At 39.3% G+C, this 23,742-nt stretch overlaps 1 protein-coding gene across 2 annotated transcripts in view; it reads right to left on the bottom strand.

Annotated features, from left to right (window-relative positions):
* Positions 1–407: 407 nt before the first annotated feature.
* Positions 408–23,742, bottom strand: part of LIN7A (lin-7 homolog A, crumbs cell polarity complex component) — a 61,754-nt gene continuing 38,419 nt past the window's right edge. Inside the window, exons 2-6 of one of the 2 annotated variants that reach the window (XM_018552915.1) lie at positions 23,545–23,663; positions 15,678–15,749; positions 4,441–4,650; positions 2,761–2,975; positions 408–1,220 (exon numbers count right to left, since the gene is read on the bottom strand). In XM_018552915.1, coding sequence (XP_018408417.1) covers positions 1,193–1,220; positions 2,761–2,975; positions 4,441–4,650; positions 15,678–15,749; positions 23,545–23,663 — 644 coding nt within the window. In that variant the 3' untranslated portion in view covers positions 408–1,192. Of the gene's footprint in view, positions 1,248–2,756; positions 2,976–4,440; positions 4,651–15,677; positions 15,750–23,544; positions 23,664–23,742 lie in introns of both variants that reach the window. The other variant, XM_018552916.1, reaches the window with a different exon arrangement.

Here is a 23,742-nt window from a genome sequence, read left to right as displayed (position 1 = left end):
GGATCAAGTGGAGAAGCGTTAACATGTTTTTGTTTCTGTCTGGGAGCCCATAGGAGATCCCTTCCTTCACTTACTGTTCCTGTGACAACAGGACAAGAAATGGGGGAAGCAGTTGTTTACCAGTACAAGAAGGCACATATAGCGATACAATATTGTCAGAACCCTTTCTCACTCTAATAAAAAGTTGGGTTTTTCTGTGTCCTGTTCTTCTTCTGAAAGGGAGTGAGGGGAAATCTCCCCAGTAAGAACACAGATAGTAATACAGAACCATAGTATGTAAATAAGTGAACATGGTCATTATTTATGTTTATATTCTGTTTATACTCAGAATTAAAATAAACTAAGCTTAGGGTTTCTTTGTCACAAACCTTAAAATAAAAACATAAGGCAACTTTAATTAGAAAATATTTAATTCTGACAATAAATGAGTACTATAAACACTGGATAAACTTTAATATAACAAAATGTAGAAATAATTAAGTAGCAGTTATTCAAACATAAAAATATGAAAAGAAAAAAAAAAACTCTAACAGCACTCAAGGACAAAAAAAAAATATTTTTTCTTTTACAATATGGATATTAATGCTACATATATTTATCAATTGTAAAATACAAGTTCCGTTTTCTAATTCAGCAGCAGCTACAGTACCTAACATTGCTTGAATTCAACATACAAAACACAAAAGGTAATAATGCTGCTGTGTCTAAAAACTTAAAACTGTATAAATGTGATAACTTACTATAGTAAGGAAAAAATATTAAATCTTATTACAAACAACAAGTTGTAAATTATACAATTTACAGTACAGAATTATATTCTTCGTTGTGTACAAGTGCTGATCTGTTAGGGCACTGGATTGCAGATGCAGTTCTGTGTCCAGTGAACAATGAGGAATTCTAGACATAATCCCAGGCACTCAGACCCAACTAGAGAAATAAACTCATCAGTGACAGACTCTATAATCCTCTTTACACAATACTAAATTAAATGGATACATTAAATATTGGAAGGGAAGTCCAAAACAGAGAAGTTTTTCTATCTACCAAAAACATCACCTTTATAGGGAAAGCTTATTAATAGCCTCACCAAAGGATGACACGTCCACCTGTTTGCTGGATAACGGGAACTAAATCTTGTCTGATCCTTAGGAATGCAGGCTCATGGAGATGGCATTGCTCCATACTCATTGTTCTATTGGCGCTTCTTTCTTGAGAAAATCCTGCAATAGAGGTGAAGAGCAAAACAACTGAGAGCAAAACAATACATTGCCAGCATGAGAATCAAACTAGCAGGAATACATGTGAAGTACTGTTGGCTGACTGAAGAAAATAAAAACCTGGAACATTGAGATGAGCTCCTGAAGTAAATTTGTCAGAGATTAAACAAATCATTCCTAATTTGTAACACAAGCAAATGTCATTAGTACTAATTCAGTGGGACAAAGTGCACACTGAAATTAACCATGATAACCATTCAGAATTCATCTTTTACTAAAATAACTTTAAAGGACCAGTCTAGCATGGTGGGCTGAATTTTATATTTCTTATATTCCATGGATACTTCTCTTTAATACCCCAAGGACACTGTCCCTTATCTCGAAGTAACAATGTTAGCAACCCTAGTTATAATAATATAATGGTATCTCTGAATAGTATCTTTAGAAGCAATACAACAGGATGAAAAAGATGAAGGATGTACTGTATAGATTTATACAACCTGTACATTTACAGGTTATATTGTTTTACCATGAGTAGAAAAGAGTGAAAAAATAACTGTATAATAATGATGAACTGTACTTACTTTACTCAGAAATATACATCTATGCCAGTAAAGATAAGAGCCAGCATCATCGGGAACCAATAAAAATGGTTCCTGACACAGGGGTCTATTCACTAAGCTGCTGTAGGCAGCCGAGTGAATGACCCACCTAAAGCGAAGTGAGCCGAAAGCTGTTCGGCTATTCACTTCAGGCTGGTACGGCTGATTTCAGCCGTATATTGGCTGAAATCAGCCGTACATCGGGTGGCTTCGCGTGGATTCGGGTCGGCCGAACATGCTCAAAACATTGAACCCAGCAGGAGGTTTGCTTGCACTGATGATAACGTGGCATTAAAGTGGACCTGGAAAATTTGCTACAGGAACGTTTAGAAATGTTAACTGTGCATAAGCAGTACCCTAAAAAGGTAACCCTTGCCTGAAAATAATAGTGCACATCCTGGTATGTGGGTGTGCTTAGAAACTTCTGTGCATACACCCTTATAGCGGAATATCTGCAGTGTGAGTTCTAAGGTACTGCTGCCTCTGAATGCTAGTTTCATGAGATTTTGTGATGTCACCACAGTGTTGCCGCCATCAGAATACAATGAAGACAGCAGGAGATTCCTCTATCAACGCTCAAAATTGATGATGGAGGAATCTGTTATTTTTTTTTCGTTCAGCACGCAGGTTGAACAAAGAAAATATTACAGTCTATGGGCAGCTTAAGATATGGTAAACTTTTCAACAGCTCCTTTACAATCTGCAGTGAACTGAAAATAAATAAATTTCCTCCAAGTTACACTAAGTCAAGTGTCTGATCACGTATGCTGAACAGAACGCATAATTCACCTGGGATATTTGCAAGTGGCAGCAGCAATATATCAGATGAGTTAGTAGAGCAGGCAATTTATCTTATGCACTATTCACAATCATTATATGCCATCTTACAGCATTGTGTTTTTCTCAGATAAGAAGTGAAAGCAATGAAAACTCTCACCTACGACATATGGTTTTGCTGTGTCTGTTGTTGCTGTTGTTGTTGCTGCTGTTGAATTAATAACTGTTGTTGCTGCCTGCGTCTGGCAGTCCTCAACTTCTCGAAACGAGCCTCCATCTCATCCAGCACCTTGGGTGTGTATCGCACTACCAGTTTAACACTGTCTTTTGCAGCCTTAAGCAGCTCCACTGCCTTCTCGTGATGTTCTCCTTCCACACTCTGCATACATGAAAAGAAAACACCTAACATCACCACTTTCAATTAATACATTTTCTAGGTAGCCAGGAAAGGAGCGTTTCAGTAAAGCATAAATTTCCCTGTACTAAATGTTTTATTAAAATCGGTTTTAGTATGGCATTATCTGTATTTGTGTCAGGTGATGGTCATGTATAATGTAAGGGGCTAAATACACAATGTTACCTTGATTTTATCTGACCTATTTGTTATAATGCAAGGCATGCATAGAAAAAATATAGGGGCACTGGCAGGAACGGAAGCTTGCTGCTGTCCTCTAAACGTTTTCTCCATAGACCGCAATGTCTTTCTCCAGTTCTCTAATTACAGTTGATATCTAAACTATATTTTTTCATGTTAAGTGCAGGCATACTAAATAATGTGTACATCTACCACTTGCAGGTATTTATTACCTTTCACAGTAACCATAATACTCCCCTGACAATGTCTACACGTGCTGTTCTCTCCAGAAGGATGGAGCCATCTTTGTTCAGGTACTATCCAAGGTCAGCATCTACTTCCTGGACTAAGATGCTGCCTCAGAGATGATACAATTATATAAATCCTGGTTCCTGTACAGTTTGGGCTGTGATCTCTCATGTTGTCTTAGAATGATTAGTTTCCTGATGCTGCCATTCACCTTATGACTTGCTATAAAGTTCCAATCTTTCACTCTGACCATGTGTGGAGAGGAGAGTGGGAAAATGTTTTCTCCAGTCTACAGCAGACTGGTGGGATCATTTTGGTCTTGGCAAAGTGACTCGACTGGAGCTCAATTACTGCTTTTTAATTATAAAAGGTTCAGTTGTTTAGAGATAATATGATAAACAGTTGCTTTATATTGTAACATGTCAGAAATTAATTCATACAAACCTGTAGAGTTATTAAGAGATCTACTTTAAGTTGCAAGAGGAGGAAAAAATATGCAGAGAATAAACACGATGTTCTAAGTGTTTGTATGATTGTTCGAATATACTTCGATTATACTTGTGTCTGAAAAATGTATTACATGGCACCCAGTGAAATGTTAATTACATTATGAATTATTTTGAATTAATGCAGATGTTTACAACCGCCCTTGTTCTCCTGAATGGCTGCCTTGAGTAGGCACCTCATTAGGAAGAGTGCCAATACTAGGAACAATGTGAGTTCATCAGAAATTAGCAATATTGCTTTAATTGCATAATAATACATTTAGCTTAAAAGTACTGTATGTAATATGCATCACTTACAATGAAACACACACAGAATGAAATTTGTATGTTTTTACATCAGATCTACTAGGGACATTTAAAGATGAAGTAATACCTTCATGCATGCAGAAAGAATAACCTAAAAAGACAGTCTTGCATAGGCACAACATTTATGTCAGGTGTATGCTCTCCACTGGAAATAGCCAGAAGAACAGAATGAACTGTAACTAATAAAAATTAAAACAAGTTAACCATACCACTCCATTTACAGAAAGCAGCTGATCTCCCCTCTTGAGTCCTCCATGTCGCTCTGCTACTCCTCCTGGAATGATGCGAGAGATGTAAATTGGGGAATTCTGTTCCTTCCCTCCCATGACATTGAAACCAAGTCCTTCATCTGTTTTTGGCAGCTCCACAACACGAGGGTGTGAATGACCTTCACTGGCAGCAAAAGCAGCAACTGTAGCCTGAAATAAGATTATTTTAATGTGATTTAATTAGGACTGTTTTTTTGAAAATCTAAAGCCCCTTATGAAAGGCATGTTTGACTTTGGCCACATATTTAGGATTATCGTAATATGCAACAATTATGGTATTATCGTGCTGCCATTAAACCCTACTATTGTTTCAAATCGGAGTAAATCTAGTTTACCCCAAAGTACGTGGTAGTCGTCTAGCCATCTCCCATACATGTCCCATTAAACTGACTGTGGCAAGATGGCAAATCTTTTTAGAGGACAGGTCTGTCTCCAAGGTTGCAAAACAATACCGGCGCCTTCGAATCCAAAAAGAGATCCCCTCACCCATCACCCATGACACCGGTGTTAGGGGACCCTGACTTCCCACCTGGTATGGAGAATGGCCGTGTACGGAGATTACTGAGTGCAAAGATATCGCCTCTTTGACTTTATCCTAGACGGGAATTGGCTCTCTATTGACTCTATTCGAAACTTAATCGATCCATGGCTAGACGAATGGAGTGCGATGCAGCTTCATCATTTTCTGGTCTCTGTGCCCGGGTTGCGGGGACTGTCGTGTCGCCTCACTGAGTTCGAGTCGGTCTGCCATCTAGGGGCACCAATCCGCCATGCAATTTCTATGCTAATTAAGCTGTTATGTTCCCCCGCCTCAGTCATATTGCCCCCCCTTCCTCGGGAGGTGGGAGTCCGAGTTGGGCAGACCCTTCACTGAACAACAAAGGGACACAATCATCTCCCTAGCACATAGGTCGTCCTTGCCATGCAAATTTCAGGAACAAGGATACAAGATCCTGACCCGGTGGTATCGAGTTCCATACATCCTTAACAAAATGAATGGCTCTCTTCCTCCAACATGTTGGAGATGTGAACAGGATGTTGGCACTATGTTTCACATTTTCACATGTGTCCTGACCTCCGCCCCTTTTGGACAGCAGTGCGGTATACAATTAACCAGCTGGTGATAGGCGATTTGCCTGATGACCCAGCTGCATGCTTACTAAAACGATCAGTCCTTTTACCTGTTATAATAATGAAGATGCCATGTTTTTTACAACTATTCTGTAATTGACAGTCTGATTATTGTTTGGCCAATAAACGAAACATTTAAATCCAAAAAGAGCCCAGCAGTAAAAATACAGCAAACACGATAGAGGCAGCTCCCATCAGATTAGATGGACCACCAGTCTATGAGAAAAGGAACAAAAGAGAGCGCCGCCATAGTGTAAAAATGTTATTTAATAGTAAAAACACACAGCTCTAAGGCTGTACTAACAACAGTTCGGTAGAATAAAAACCAGTAGAATAAGGTGAGAGGACGGAACCCCTGTCAGGGAGAATCTGGAGCGATGTAAAACACCAGTAACCTCGATCCCTGTATTGATAAATGGTTTACGCGTTTCTGGGGCACGCCCCCTTCATCAGAACCAATTGGTTTTACATCGCTCCAGATTCTCCCTGCCAGGGGTTCCGTCCTCTCACCTTATTCTACTGGTTTTTATTCTACCAAACTGTTGTAAGTATAGCCTTAGAGCTGCGTGTTTTTACTATTAAATACAAATTTTACACTATGGAGGCGCTCTCTTTTGTTCCCTGTCTCCAAGGTACTCAAAGGGTCATAGCGATCAAAAAGATACTGAAGAGAACGGAGTGATTGTGCATGCAGCGCCTTGCACCCCCAGACAGAGACATGTTGTAGTTGGGAGGCAAGAAAATAAAGCCAAGGATTAGGAAGAGCTAAGTCTCCCAAAGTCTTTGTAGAGTCACCGATTTCAATCGGGCCTGCTTTTGTTTACAAATAAGGTCCCTGAAAATACTGTTGATTTGCCTAAAAATTTTCGAGGGGAACCAAATTGGGGAATTGTGCAAGATATATAACAATTGTGGTATCCAGATCATTTTGATACGATTGACTCTCCCAGCCAATGAAAGGGGTAATTTGAGGCAGGCATCTCCTTGAGATCTAAATTTGTGCAATAATAGAAATAGATTAAGTGTGGCATAGTCTGCAAGTTGCGGAGACATCTGGATACCCAAATAGGTAATTCGGGAGCATATAGGAATACAAGACAAATCCGCTGCCAATGGGTTTGGTAAAGGGTCTATAGGAAGTAAATTGGATTCATCCCAGTGTACTAAAAGACCGGAATATATAGCAAAGTCTGATGTACCATAACACTACGCAAGGAAGACTAAGTATCCGCCAAGAAAAACAAGGTGTCTTCAGCATATAGTGCAAGTTTATCTTCCTCTATACCTCTTTTAAAACCTATAATATTTGGAGACTGCCTAATGGCAGCTAAAGGTTCAAAGGCCAATGCGAACAATAAAGGAGAAAGAGGGCAACCTTGTCTGGTGCCCCTCTGTAAACAAAAGCCAAGGGAGAGAGAATTGTTATTCCTAATCTTGGCAGAGGGAGTATGATATAGTGAATGTATCCAAGCACCAAACCGAGATCCAAACCCAAATAAGGATAAAATGGCCCTTAAATATCTCCATCCAACACTATCGATTTTGCTTGGAAATTGAATAAAGAACTTTTGGTCAATCTTTCCCTAACACATTGTCAATCCCTAATTGTATGGCTAACTGCTAAATTGTATGGCTTAACTGCTAAATTGTATGGCTTAACTGCTAAAGCACTGTGTGGCAAAAAAGTGGCATTTTTTTTATACATCATTTTTGTAGTCTAATGGGCAGAGAGCGGTCATTAAAAAAAGTAAGCGCCTGAATAAGGACCTTCATGGCAGGATCACCAGGTATTATTTTAATGAAAGATGCATATGCAAAATGATTGAAAAAATATTTTGGATTATATTAAAAAGTTAGTGATTGAGTTGAAATCTACTTTAATGAACTAGACCTAATGAACAACCCTCAAGCCAGCAAGGCATGCATTCAATTTTACGCAGTGAAATGTATTCAACAAAAACCACATGATGCAACTTTTTAATCTCAACATGAAATCAAAATGTTGCATAACAGAAAAACGTTGTTCTTCAAAATGTAGACCCCTTATACTCTACAGAGGTTTGTACTGTACTATGGTGATGAGGCTATCTAAGAAAATACTGATGTTCCCTGCAGGGGGAAGCAGGTTTTGAAGACTGAGAATACAAATTGTAATGGAATGTTATTTTAATCTAGGAAAAGTGTTGAGAATCTACACGGCAAGTGATGTTTTTTCAACAATGACATAAATTACATTTCTAAGAATCAGAGTATTCATAAAAGACAATCAGCATGTAATAATTAGTATAAATACCTCCTATGGGTGAGGAGTTAGAGTTTCAGCAAGATCAAAAACTCATAGATAACACTATATAAACTACATCCAGCGATTTAAGAAAATGAATACATTTAAGGTTCCATTACCTGCCGATGACAGCACCTGGTTTGCGTCCAGAAACAGTTGTTGTAAGTTATCTAAGCATGTGCAATTACATGCAAATTACCTGCAAAAAGCTGCGGGCATGGGCGGCTGTCATTGTATTGTACAGTGCCTCCTGCCAGCAGCAGATCTAACTGAGACATTTTTGAGACTCATGCAATTGTCCCCATTTGCAAGTACCCTGTAAGTCCTGTATTTACTGCACATAGGATAAAGGTGTAGAGTAACAGGTATGACCATACAAAATTGGCTATATTAAGAAATAGTTTAGAGGTTAGAGGAACCTGTTCTTGCAGATTTGTTTTAAGGTCACATCACATGTCCCTTGCTGTGTCCCTCTTCCAGGAGAGGAGACTGGTGGTCCAGTGCTACAGTCAATGCCCATACCAACCAGTTTACCTGTTGCCACATCATCACGCTGCCTTAATTTTCAGGACCTAAAAGAACATCATCACTGTACTCCTGAAGTGTCCATGTCACCCAGGCAGCAATGTGGGCACCTGAAGGACCTTCACATTCTGCATTGAGGAACAGAGAAAATCCAAGACCCAGTGTGTCATGGGGGATAGGATGCATATAAAATATGAAATATAGCATGAATTGCAGAAAAAAGTCACTCCACTATTCTTTATCCAGCACATTTGGTTCTATGTTGCTTTGTCAATGTTCAATCAACCTGCTCTCACTTACATATTTAAAGAATGAGCAACTAAACAACTGAGAGTTGTTGAATTAGCTAGGATTAAACAACTGATTTAACTTGTGTTAAATGTTTCCCACTTTTTAAAATGTTCCTTCAAAATCATACAAATTGCTAAGGATAGGAGAAAACCTAGATTTAACCACCAAATGGTCTTCTTAGCTCGTGCTCACAATATGAACCGGTAGGACCTGCTCAGCTCACTAAGGGCAGCAGAAGAAAGGAAAATGGTCTATTTGCAAGCTTGATTGATTTGCCTGGATATTAAAGATTCTAAGATATTTTAAAAGTACAATTATCCTTTAAGGCAGATCAGTTGCTCATTCCAATTCAAACATTCTGTTAAGCCACAGAACAAAATTAGACTACTTTGAATAAGCTCCTGTATTGCTACTGTAAAAGAATAACAAAGAAATGAGAAGATGTATGCAAAATGTAAGATATCAGAGTCTCTTCCAACAAAAGCAGTACTGCACCTGCTCTACAGTAATTGAGTAAAATTTTTCTGGTAAAAGAAAATCTAGACTTTTATCAAAATGTTTCTGAAAACTTTAGAAAAAGAGAGAATACCAATGGGAGTACGGAAACTTACATTCAATGACATCAAGATATAGTTTATTAGCATGCAATGAATGCTTTTCCTGCCTTCATTTTATTTAAGATAATTGCAAATGTATCACTTTATAAATTGCCAGTTATAGCTTTCAGTGTGAAATTTATAGTCAAGCTCTTTTGCACTCTATATTTCTCTACAGTCTTCCAATGCAAAAAGCTCCTTGGCATTCATTTTAAGATTATTATGAATTCTACTTGGAAAGGTGGAAATGCTGCAATGTACAGCCTGTTATTGAAATCTTTTATAATTGTGTTCTTACCATTGAAACAATCTCAGTTCATTCAAAATGTCTCGTACAGGTTTTTCCTTGTGAATCAAACACATATATTAATTTTAATAGTACTTTGGTCCCATTATGTCTATAGCGGTGTGTCAATCATGCTTAATCATAGCAACCTCCACAACTGAGATGTAACTATACTTTTAACAAACGCCTACATGCAGTACTCCTTTTTGTACTCATTGTGTCAGAATATAGTCTCTAGACTACTTCATTATTTTAGAGTGTATTACATCTCACTTAAATCGTATTATCCTGGCTCTTTCTATACTAACCTATTTTTTTATAAGCTTGTCTGTCTTCCCCCATTTCTACTAAATTTAGTTTATGAACTTGTGGTCTGCCCATTCCCTGGTCAAATGATACTAGCCATTCCTTTACACTTGTCTAGCAGTATACCTTACATGTGGGTGGTTATTCACAAAGCTGCCGAAGTTAGCCGAGTGAATAATCCAGCCAAGTAACCTATTCACTTCAATTTTGGTTCAAGAACCACTGCGCTAGGACTGTATATCTAAATAGTTAATAGGACCAGCAGCAACTCTGTGTGTGTAACCGGCGGCGTATATCTGTTAGTATAGAATTCACGAACTGATAAAAGCTTTGGAAAACATGTTGCAGAAAACTCAGCTATGAGAGGCGAAGACCAAACATCCTTTGACGCGTTTCGTAGATTAACTTGCTCAAAAAGGACTCCTTTTTGAGAAAGTTAATCCTTTGACGTGTTTCATAGATTAACTTGCTCAAAAAGGAGTCCTTTTTGAGCAAGTTAATCTACGAAACGCGTCAAAGGATGTTTGGTCTTCGCCTCTCATAGCTGAGTTTTCTGCAACACGTTTTCCAAAGCTTTTATCAGTTCGGGAATTCTATACTAACAGATATATGCCGCCGGTCTGGGTGGTGAGGCTCTGGAAAAATCGAGGTAGAAGGAGAAAACTACTTCTGACTGCCTGATTTGGAGATAAAAGGAGGGGATGGAACATTAGAACCTCAGGACTTTCCGGATTTTCTCAATCAGTGATCGGTTGGAGATATATTTTGGAAGATATCTGTCTCAAAAATGAATGGATTATTCATCTAAAAATCTTTGAGAGACAGGAAAGTAATCGCCCTCATCCCATCTCATATAAACGGCAAGACTTCTGATATTGACTGCCTGTTATTTAGTTGATATTATTTTAAATATTTAACCCACTGAATGCTTGCTATACCGCTGAGATTGTTCTAATTATTTAACCCTGTGTATCTATCTGAGAGGGGAATTAGAACGTATATCTTACTTCATATACCCTGTTTCCCCGAAAATAAGACCTACCCCGAAAATAAGACCTAGTACTATTTTTGGAAATTGCTAAAATATAAGACCTACCCCGAAAATAAGACCTAGTTGCGACCATACCCAGGGCCAGTGGTGGCATAAGGGGGAACTTGAAGAGCTGCGGGAGAGGCAGGAGAGAATCAGCGGTGCCAACGAAGCCAGCGCTAAAGGAAGTGAGGCAGCAGCGGAGGGAGCAGAGCCGCATAACCCGATGCCTCCTCTATAGCGCCGCCTCCTGTCACAGGTGGAGTGATACCAAATGTACTCCGCCTGTCAGGAATCGATAGTGAAAGTGCACTTCACTCGTTCTGGCCAGCGATTGGTTACCAAATTGCTCTTGGAAAGGTACGGCACCCCTGATTGCCCTAATCACCATATTTGTGTACATGAATAAGTGTGGATTGTTCTACATAAAAAAGAAAAATAAGACCTACCCCGAAAATAAGACCTATTGTGTTTTTTTGAGCCAAAAAAAATATAAGACAGTGTCTTATTTTCGGGGAAACACGGATTGTTCACTGCTCTACGGGTTATTAAGACACAGACAAACTGTGTGTATAATACTAGGAGATTCACCACATTTTTAGGATATTTTAATCACTAATTTTGATCACTGGATCAATTTTACACATGTAAGATTTTGGGACCCACTGGTCACGCATATAAGGATTGCAATCAAGTCTTTATTTGTTCAACTTCAGAGGACTTCTGCCACATATATATTTATTGATACACTGTGATGTGTTTGAACGTATTGTTTACTTACCACATGCCGTACATTGTTTATAGCTCTCCTTTGATCTGAGAGACCGTTTCACACTTTGATTATTCACGTATTGATCACATATTGAGATAGGAGTATTTCGTCTTTCACAGAGATGTTTATGGTTTTCTGGATTTAAGAGTTTGTTTTTCCCTTTTTTCCACACTCACTCAGACCAAGCACAACTTACTTGCTATATTAAACCTATTCATTCAGCCTTGTACGGCTGATTTCAGCCTACATCGGCTAAAATCAGCCATGCATCGGCTGCCTTCGGTCAGCCGAAGATGCTCTGCATGGATTGGTGAGCCGAAGCTCCAGCAGCTCACTCGCTGTCGTTCTTCCCTAGTCTCATAGGGGCCAAATGCCAGTGAGTGAATAGCCAAATGTAAAAAAATAGGAAAATGTAAAAAAAGTTAACAAAATAATGAAAACATTTTAAGAAAAGAAAAAAAAAGACGCACGCTGACCCAACCGCACGCAACAAACTCCTGCCAACTCCCGCCGCATCTTCTAGCAGGTCTCGGCCCAGCTGTCATTTGCATGGAGATCGGTCGGCTACGGCCAACCTTTCTCCACACTTCACCTGTCACTACGGCTCAGCCAAGCCAAAGCATATGGTTTTGGCTCGGCTGAGCCGCTCGGCTGCCTTCGGCTACTGTACGGGCTATTGTGAATAGCCCGTACAGCAGCCCTTTGGTTCAACTGAGACGAAAGGCTCAGGCAGCCATAGCGAGTCGAAGTAGTAATCCCCTTAGTCATTTAGACAATCCATTATTGTCCCAAGGCACACAATTTAGTCAGGTCACCAGAGGGGTATTCATTGTGGTGAGCACAGGTTCTGTCAGCAAGTATTTAGAGTAGAAAAAGCTGTTTGTATTGTTTGATTACCTTATTTTCCATTCCCCAACACTTAAGTGCCTATTTTTAAATGTTTACACACAGGATTTACACAACTTTCCCCCAAGATTTACACATTTTTATAATTGGTTTCTAATGGGAAAGTGTGTGAATCCTGAGTAACAGATGTTTAAATCCTGTGTAGAAAAAAAGCTATTGACGTCATACTGTTTTATTTAAATGTGTATTCAACTTTTTCTGTTGATCTAAAATGTTGTTAAATGTGATAGATTATTTGTACAATAGGCGAATCTTTTTTTTGGGTTTGACAGTACTAGCTTTCCATAGAGATGGAGAATTTCCATGGGGTGTGATTTTTGCCAACCCTAGAAAACCTGTTAGGAGTTTAGGGTATGCATTTTTGCAGATGGAAATCCAAGTAATTATATTTTCTGTTCAAAGAGCAGAGTTGCATACCCTGTAGTCACAGGGTGACACATTCGATCACCTCACCTGCTTCATGTCCTCTCCCTGGTTTGATCAGTGTACACCCCTGTCATCTGCAGACAGATATTTCCCTAATGTTGCATCCCACACCTTGCCTCAATGGAGCTTTAGGCTTAAAGTGTATTTCCACTTTTGCAGTAAAATTTGAGAAAACCCCACTATATGTTTGTAATGTGTTCCTATTTAAAAAGAATAAAGTCACTGCGCTAAAAACCTACAACTTATACATAAACAATAAACAGTAAAGTGCCTTATGATTGTCCCAACACAATATGTGACCTCCCCAATGGTTACATTCAATACAAGCTGAAAATCACATGTGCAATGTGTTGTGATCCAGATCACATGTGAAATCCACAAATTAGTCTCTATAAAACACACACACAAAAGTCTCTTTAAGAGGTTATGTCAGCAATTTATAAAGTGCAATTGTTTTCCATTCCAAAAGGTATTTCCTAGTGTAACATCCTAAGTGTTTCTGTGCAATCAATACACTCACCAGACTCCTTTGATTACTGTTAAATGGTCAAACTGCACTCAGATTACAATCCTTAGCGAGCCACTCTCCAAAGACAGCTGATGGCAACCTCCTTTGTAGTCAATATCTCCTTTCAGTTCCCTGGGTTTTTCTGGAAACTGTTGGTCGGTTTAAGTTGTTCCAATTCCTGTCAATCCACCTTCTAAATGGCGAATATTAACCTCCTCCGCACACTCCTCGTTATAACTAATTCAATGTGCCATGGAAAAAAATGTAGACGCCACATAGTATAAAATCCTTAAAACCTTTAATCATAAATTCTTTAAAAACTTACACTCAGAGCTTAATAGGCAGAGCTGTATAATTCCTCCACTAGCATACAGCTTCTCTCCCAGTGATCAGCCTGATGACCAGCACTACCATCATTGCAGCCGGTGCGGCTGCGCCAGGGCCTGAGCCTGGGGGGGCCCAGTAGACCCAAGCACGAGTGGCAGGATAGTGCAAGAGATGGAGGAGGGGCTGGCCGCCGACCATCCGGCCGACCACCCGATGACCGTCAGTGAGGCCGAGTGAGGCAGAGCAGCCCGCAGGCACATAGTGATGCAGCGCTGGGGCCTCGGGCCGGATTGGCCCAGTGAGCAGCTTGCTGTTTACACAGCCCGCCTCTCCCAGCTACAGCTCCCAGCTACATGGCGATGTCATGGATGGGCACCCGGGTGCCCATCCATGACATCGCAACCGTAAGTTACATACTTACCACTTCAATCCTAACTATTCAGCCAGATACAGCAGGCTGCCCAGCATTTATTTATCTGAATTATTTTAGGTAGTTGCGCTCTTCTATGTATTGTTTCTGATGATTAGGTTGCACGGGGCTCCTCTCCCGGTTTTTTGAAGAGTTTTATGCACACCATCTCACACATAGTCAGCAAGTGAGAGACTTGACCACATTACAGCTGTGCGCTTCCATGTATTTTTGTTTCAGATATAAAGTATTCTGGTAGTTCTCTGGAGGTAAAGCCATTCTGCATTGCCATATAAGGTATTGCTGGGAGTTGTAGTTCTCTACAGCTGTTGTCATTCTGCTTTGCCTATAAAGTATTGCTGGGATTTGTAGTCTTCTATAGCAGCGTTCCACAACCTTTTTGGCACCAGGGACTGGTTTCACGGAAGAAAATATTTCCACGGTCTGCGGAGGGGGGAAAGGTTGTGGAGGGAAGTCAGAGGAAGCAGTGGGGGATAGTTTCAGGATATTTCAAGCGCATTTATTTTGCACTTCTTTATTTCTAATATTATTACATTGTGATATATAATGAAATAATTGCTGAATCAGTGGGAGCCCTGAGCTTGTTTTCCTGCTCTCATGTGGCCAGTGTGGGCTCTCAGGTGGCTAGTTCGGGCTTTGGGGTGGCCAGTGCAGGCTTTCAGGTGGTCAGTGGGGCTCTCAGGTGGGCAGTGCAGGTATTGTAAGATTGGGTCGGGGCGCCCAAAAAAGAATCTTGCACCAGGGCCCATTGTTCCTTAGGTCCACCACTGATGACAGTTATAGTGGTAATTATGTTTTCATTCAAAAGGATGCACAAGAAGCCTTGCCTACTTATCATACTTATCTAAATAATAATACTTTAGATTTGTTCTCATCTGCTTACTTCAGACCAAATGTTAACTATTTGTTCTTGGATCTCACCATAAATTTTATATGTGGATGAAATACAAATGAGCTATTATGGTACTCTTCAGCTGACGGGCTGACCTATTTTTTCAAATTATATTTATCAGTTCCGATTCTGTAATAGTATTGACATGCTGCATTAACTATTTGCTCTAGTAATTAGTTACATTATATCATTGCTTATAATGATTTCCTTTAATGCTTTGATGGATGTGACAACAAACTTTATAACCAGTGTTGTTACAGTATATTGTCTGTCAATGTATTCTCACCTTATATAACATTTTCAACTTTACATACAGTGCTATAATTCTTTGGAGTATTTGATGGTGTGGACCCAAATCCAGAATAACATAAATATGATGCAAAGGTGCTAGCCTTTGAATTAATACACTTCCTATAGTTTTCTTTGCCATTATGTTAATGTAGATGGTGGGGAGCTTAGTATCTTACCTTTGCAGTGGCACGAGCACGGAATTCTGGACAGCCATTTATAGGGATGGTTTCATGCATGTACTGGTAAACCTAAAAGAGACAGCAAGAAAAATATAAGCTGTTATATTTAAAAATGTTTTCTTTATACTGTATTTGTGTATACTTAAATTAAATGAATGGATCGGAATAGATGTGTCACACAAAAATAATGCTGTGCAAGTTAGATTTGTAGACCAAGCATTAGGTTTCTCACTGATTAGCTAAGCTTGGAAAGGGCTTCAAATGAGGAAGAATAGGCAGAAATCCAGTTGGAGAGATGCTGTTTGGCTTTCATAGCAAATGAGTTTCAAACTTGCCCAAGCAGAGTTCTTTGGCCTCTGATTAGTGTTCATTATTATATTTACTGCTATTTATTTGGGCACAATATTATGTCTAATTGTTAATTGTTGAGTGATTATTAGTGGTACTGATGGCATTGTCCTGACTCACTCATGAAATAGAATTTTCATTTTCAATAGAATTATTATTTGCTCCAATTTTATATTAGTTATAGAATAAATTCTATTTACAATTTTGCTCTGACCAAGCCAAAACATTAACACAGTTAATGCAGTGTAATTATCCCATTTGTTATTTTGTGTCTGCAAGTTTATCCGGTACAAGTTGTCAAAATATAATGCAATATTGATAATACATTGCACAAAAAGTATATAATTTTTTTTTTGTAAATATGTGAAGGTGGAACTAATATCTGAGTATTTTAAATCTTGCCTTGTTAAAATCCTGGCATTCAAACAACTCGTTTAGTAACAATTCAGAAAGTGTATGAACAACAATAACAAAGTCTACAGAAACAGAAATTTCAAGGTATGATTATTGTATGCCAGTGACCCAAAAGAAAAATGAAACAATATAGATATAAAATGTAAATTACGAAACAAACATATCAAAGAAATTATTAAGCAGTGTCACCTGATATGATTTTTTAATATAAAAAAAAAAACAAAAAAAATATAATGCTAATCTCTAATACCATTCAAGACCACTCAATGTCCAGTGTAATCAGAGACTATTATTATACAGAATGTAAAACATTGCAGAATGTTATGCACTGGCATCAAATTGTGAGGGAAACCACTTATTGAAATCCAAAGAAAATTCTTCCCCAGATGAGGTTTTTATATCCTGAACAACTGTCACCATTCAGGTCCCAACAACACAGAAGAGCAATATCCTGTGATTTCCTTCAATCCCTGCAGGTGTCCCCTCTCTCCCCTGGGGCACCTGCAGGGAACCTGGCACGTGTGCCCTTTGGCACGAAAGGCCAAGAGGATGCCATTTTCCACCCCCAATCTCCATAAGATGTAACTTCGGAAAAACGTAGTTGGATAACTCTGGGTAGCCACGAAACCGGCAAATATTAGAACAACCTTTGATCCTGTAGGAGACATTGCCTCATCCTACTTTCTTGCATGAACATCACCTATTGGGGAATCATGAGCTCATTTAGATGAGAGATTATGTTTATTGATGGGGATTATGTGGGAACACTGCTGATTTGAGAAGCGTGACCTTTAATGTGTTCTATGCACTGTTCCAATGTAGAGGAGATAGTCACTCGCACACCCAGGTCCAATGCATCAATACATTCTTTTATTGACGGCAGATACACATGGCATCACAAATATGAGCAACCTATCGAGGTCCCTTCATCAGTCAAATAACATAGTGACAACCATTGTGAACATAGTGTGAACTTATAGCATTGAATAGCATTTTTTCAGGTATTTTGTTTAATCCTGACATTTCTGACAGTGGTATTGCTTTTCTGGATGTCTTTGTGTCCAAAACAGAACACAGGATACATACCACACTGTACAGCAAACCCACAGACAGGAACACCATTTTACACTATAACAGCGCACTTCCTAAACACCTGTTGAATGGTCTTCCGATTTCCAAATTTGTGCACGTATTGCGCATCTGACCTGATGGCAATGCATGTCACACACGGATCCACAAGATGTACCACAAGTTTTTACAACGTCGGTATCCCCACACAGTTATCGATAATGCCTTATCTTTAGTGATCCGCAGGTCAACCACCAAAATGACTAAAACCATCCCTAATAGGATCCTGTTTGTCCATTACAATGATACATCTCAATTGGTACGTAACATCACCTTAGAATTTGAGCATTCTTTAGGCAGATAGGAATCTTGTCCAATCAGTTAAGGTGGCACCAATGCAAATGTACAGTCGCAATAAAACCCTACGAGACCATTTAGTCCAACCTGATCATAATTAAAATCTCTAACAAGTTGGGATGTTACAAGTGCTACAATTGTAATGTCTGTAACTCACTCATTACAGGGGAGCATTTTCTCCATCCTCACAAGGGCAAATAGGTATAAAATTATGGGATATTTAAATTGCAATACCAAATACTGCATATATATATATATTTAAATGTGCCCTTGCTTACATTGGTAAAAGTATTGGTACTTTCAAAAGAAGGTTCCAAAAACACTGAAGCGATATTAGGATGAGCATTGAGAAATTTGCCAGGGGGAAGAAATAGATGCCAATAAACATGTAGCTGTACATTTTACAACACACAGACACCAGGTCCATTGAGAGGCATGGTCATTGGATATGTACCAGCAGACCCCAGAGGGCATGATAGAGATAACCAACTTTTGGGAAGGGAGGTATTGTGGATATACACATTGGATACAGTCACTCCCGGTGCATTGAATATGAATATTTAACTAAATTGTTTTTTAGATTGAACAGTGATGTTGAATTGGGTATCCATTTGTTCCAGTTTGGTTTTTCGTAACCACTCACCTTTTTGGTGTTGATCATGTTGATTTTTTCACATGGGGTAACACGATTTATGGTCATAATATATGTAACAATCCGGTACGCATTATAATACTTCCTTTTGGTACCTAAAATGTGCCATATTCTGCGCATACAATCTGGTACACGGCATACCACATGCATTTAACATGCATTGCATTAGTATTTGATACATGTGAATAGTTACATTTCAAGCATTTCAGTGTATTACAACAATGCCATATGGTGCTAGATTTGTGCCATATTCTGTGCATATAACAACCCTTAGCACATTATATTTGTTTATGTGGAGATTACCAACAGGATATTAGTTAGTGTCAAATTTTTTGCATATGGTCTCGAGTGTAGGTTTCCTTAAATGTTTCAGTTATGTCTATGAATAGGTACTGGCATGTTATTATGTATATCAGTATTTTTGTTGGCAAATGGTTTGCAGCAGTTGTGTGGCGCCAACCGCATGTTATTCCAGCACCATTCTACATACTACAGTGGGATTCCGGTCTGGTGTGCAATGGGATATCTGTTTACTATGCACTGTTCCAGTCTCTTTTCTTGTAATGGTACATGTGGCCAGCATATTTGCTGAAGGATTGTCAGTGTTCATTCGGCTAATAGGCATTAACCTCCCTGGCGGTATGATTATTTTTTTTTCTTTCCTTTTTTGCTGTATCTGTTTTTCGTTTAAAAAAAAAAAAACTTTTAAACTTCCCGCCGGGTTCCACCCCCCTGCGACACGGACCCTCGCAATGGACGGAACCCGGAAGACGGTTACCGCTTATGGTACAGAAAAGTAACCCCGAGCCACACTCGGAAATACCGCCAGGGAGGTTAAGCCATAGTATGTGCATATTCATTAATTCCAGCTGTTTGAAACTAAATTAATCCATCCGAGGATTCATACAATAATGATTTCTGGATATTTGTTTTTTTTTAATTATTTTTTTCAATACCATTATCAGAATATTACAACACATATATCAACTGTGTGAGTCGCATGTTAATGTTGAAGGCACAGATTGAGATAATATCCTTGATAAAGATGTATCAATGATGATAGGGAGTAATATTTGCATGTTGCTTGTGGAGTTGATGAGAGATGTATTGTACAGTTGAGCATAGCACCCCAGTACACATTATTTTGAACTGTGTGGAACTGTATATGTTTAAAACTATGAGCTGTACTACCAACCACAATGCTATTTGTTTCATAGTGTGCCCTATGGAAGCATGGGGACATAAGGGTTCATTAGGAACTATCTTCCTTCTGGAAGAATGAAGCGAAACCAGAGGATACTTGCTATTGGCCTTGGACAGTAGCATACAATCAAGACAATCCTTCGCAGTGTGCATATTTGTAGTTATTTGCACCTAAATTCAGTAGTTAGAGTTCTCTATAAGGTTTTTGTGTCTTTATTTCTCTCCAATTTTTCCTGTAAGGGGAAATGTGTTTGAGACTTGAATGGCGACAGTTATTTAGGACATAGGACCATTCATCTGGGGAGGAACTTTCTCTGGATTTCATGCATAACATTCTGTGATGTTTTAGATGTTGTATAGCAATAGTGTCCAATTTTAAAGGACATTGAGGGGGCAGGGATTACCAATGTATATTGTTTTGTATCAATAAATCATCTTTTCAGGAGACACAAATCTATTTTTTCTTTCATATGTTTGGCTCACAATTAACATTTTATATACAGTATACATATATATTTTTATGGGTTTTTTTTCTTTTTGCTTTAGGAGTATACCGTATACATAGCCAATAGAGCTATACCTAAACATTATATTATGCCATTAATACAACAGCAACAGTGCAGCAACTATATGCTGAAAAAAAATCATGATGATATATCTGTGAATTATTCTGTAAACTGGCCTTTATGTATATGAGCTGACTCTCGGGGCTCCCTCACTTGCTCTCTCTTCTGTAAAAGCCTGCTGCTTGGTGAAAAGGATGTGTGAATGTGTGACAGAATACCACCAAGGGTACATGTGCTGCCTGTTTGTTTAGGGACACCCCATTAGTCAAAAACTGACCCAAGTTCAGGTATTTGCTTGGCCAACAGATGTTTTGATTGTTTTAAGCTATGGACCTGTTATGCAAAGCCCTTCTGCATTGAAACTGTGTTTGTTTGCTGCCTTGCTGAATTAAAGTGCAGGACAAATCACTTGGGCTGTGTCCCTGTCTTGTGAATGGTATAAAGCTAGCACTACCAGTTGAGCTTGTCACCCTTACAACATGGTGGAGGATGTGGGCAGAGCCTTAAACAGACAGACACCATGAGTTACATAGTTATATAGTATTTGAGGTTGAATAAAGACATAAGTCCATCAAGTCCAACCTATTGTGTGTGTGTTTTTATAGGTTTCTGAGTCATCTCGTTCTTAAGAGTGCCTGTAGCCCTGTACTTTACGGTCTCTCAGGAAATCGTCCAAAAGCTTCTTGAATGATTCCACACTATTTGCTGAAATCACTGCTTGTGGCAGAGAGTTCCAGATCCTAACCGCTCGAACTGAACAGAACCCCCTTCTCCCCTTGTGTTGGAATTCTACCAATTTTAGGTGGTGGCCTCTAGTCTTTGTTACGGAATTAATCTTACTCTTACTCTCCTTACTTCCAGCGTGAACATATTTAAATTTGGTAGCCTTGTTTCATAATTCTGGTCCTCCATCCCCTTGATGAGTTTGGTTGCCCTCCGCTGGACTCTCTCCAGCTCAAGGACATCCCCTCTGTGTACTGGTGCTGTGATGGCAGTACAGCAGTCGGCACATCCAAAAAGGCTACAATTCACAGAGTCGGGCATCGTCATATAAAATGAGGTACCAAGTCTTTGGTTGCTTTAAATGATCATTTGCAAGTAATGCATTTATCAATGCCCAAGGAAAGGCTGAAGCCCCAAAGCACAAGTAGCTTTAGCTGAGCATGAAAATCAAAATAAAAAAAGAGAAAGAGGGATTAAAAAAGAGAAAGCACAAGTGGCTAAGCAAACACTTTTAGAGGCCACACTAGAAAAGTTTGCTGTAGAGAAGGAAGCAGAAGCCTCCATAGCTGAAGCACAGGCCTTAGAAAGCAGTATACCCTGACAATGAACACATCAGTGTACCTGGTCCAGGGCCTGAGACCCCCCCCCTCCCTTCCCAGGTTCCCTTCAGCACACTTCATAGTATGTCTATCAATTTTTCAGGCCAAGTAGCAACCCCCACCTAGAAGAAAAAGGACTGAGACTGAGTATAGCTCATATGCTAGACCAGTGGTGGCAACCTATGGCACGTGTGCCAGGGAGGGCACGCGGGGCCCTCTTCGCTGGTTCCTATTTTGCCTAAGGCCCCATTCACATTGTGCGTAAAATCCCACTATTTTGCGCATTTTTGCAGCGCAATATCGCGAGAAGTCGCAGGCCAATGTTATTTAATGGAGCTGTTCTAATGTACAGCTCCATGTCGCCTGTCGCTGTCGCTTCAGCAGGACCCTTTTTCCCGCGGATGTCACGTGATGTTTCTATTTTTGAATGCAGCCCGACTGTGAAGGTCGCGCGATCGTCGCTGGAACGTCGCCCCAAACAGTCGCGCTATCCCGGCCCCGCTTGTAAGGTATGTCGCTTGGTGTGAATGGGGCCTAAGGCAGTGATGTTGAACGTTTCTTAAACCCGAGCGCCCGAACTGCAATGCAGTACTAAACTTATTTTCAGCGCTAGCACTTTGAGGTAAATAAATTGATTTTGCGTCGCAGTTTGGGCCTTCGGGTTCAAAAAGGTTCGCCATCACTGTGCTAGACAATTCATAGATAAGGATTTCTATGTAGATGACTGTTATGATCTTTGCCTTCCAAAGATCGTTCAGTCTCCTCAAAAGAGCACAAGAAATGCTTGCCTGCTCAAACCTCAGGCTTCACAAGATTGCTTCCAGCAGTAGAGAAGTAGTGTAAGCCCAAGACCATCTATTGATTTAAGGGGCTTAGATTTAGGGACAGAATCTTTACTTGTCCAATGCAGTCTTGGTCTTCTCTGGGATGTGAAATTAAGTAAACAGAGAAAACATTTATTCACAAAGGTGTCTGCAATTAATAGCCTATATGATCAATTAGGGTTTACAGTTCTGTCATAATTTAAGGTAAATCACTGCGTAGAGACTTAACTCATAAAATATCTGACTGAGATGCTCTACGACCTTCTAAAAAAAGAAACTCCTGCGTAGAATGAAAACATTCTTTAACAGATTTATCTGATCCACAGGTCCCACACCTTTATTCTCCTGTACCCTCTACAAGAGTACAAAAAAACTAAAACTTTGCATATTTACTGATGCTTCTGTCAAAGCAAAAGCTACAGTTGCTTACTTGAAAACTGTAAACATATACCACAATGAAACATAGGATTGTAATGGGTAAAGCAAAGCTTGCTTAACATACTGAGCACACTAGACCCAGACTAGAACTTTGTGTTGAAGTATTAGCTGTTAAGCTAGCTGAACTTGTCACCTCAAAAACTGACATTGAGCTCAAAGATATTGAAGTACTAAGGATTAGGAGGTCCACCCCTCCAACACAATGACACTACATTCCTACTGACTACAATCCCACAGACCATGACACAAGAGCTGTTGTCACAAGTAACCTTAAAGCAAAACATGGCTTACAGTACCTGCATTCTAGAACAAGATATATACTTTTTATCTACAGTAACACTAATTTTTAACTAGTAGTTTTGTTACGTTCTTGTCTATGGATTGCATAAAACAATAAAATCATTTGTGCAAGACTATTGCAAGACTATTTCACCAAAAGTCAGCCTTGTTTGTCCTGGAAAATAAATGATATATTACTTTGTTACCTTAAGTAATGACAAAGTTTTTGCTGAAAAAAACAGGCCCAAAGCAGAAATATAAAAAGTGCTCTGGTCCATAGAGGTGAACAGGTGTAAAAGCTTATGTAGTTAAATATCAATATCAACCTTTAGAAATTGGCTGGATTTTGCATCCTCAAGATAATTTCTTTGTTATTCCCACTATTATTATTACCTCTCTTATGGCAGTACAAAATTCACTCTGCAGTACTTTCTTCAGACTTTGTAACTTGTGTACTGGCACATCCCCTGATGACTCCAGTTTCTCCAGCAATTCTACAGCTCGGGCAACATCTGAATGAATAAACCAAGAAACAATTACTATGCACAGGCAAGCAAATATAAAATCTTTCAAAGCAGACCGGAACAGAGG

This window comes from Nanorana parkeri, unplaced genomic scaffold, assembly GCF_000935625.1.
Source record: "Nanorana parkeri isolate BGI_ZX_2015 unplaced genomic scaffold, ASM93562v1 scaffold101, whole genome shotgun sequence".
Lineage (NCBI taxonomy): Eukaryota > Metazoa > Chordata > Amphibia > Anura > Dicroglossidae > Nanorana > Nanorana parkeri.
This window is presented reverse-complemented; position numbering and strand designations above follow the sequence as displayed.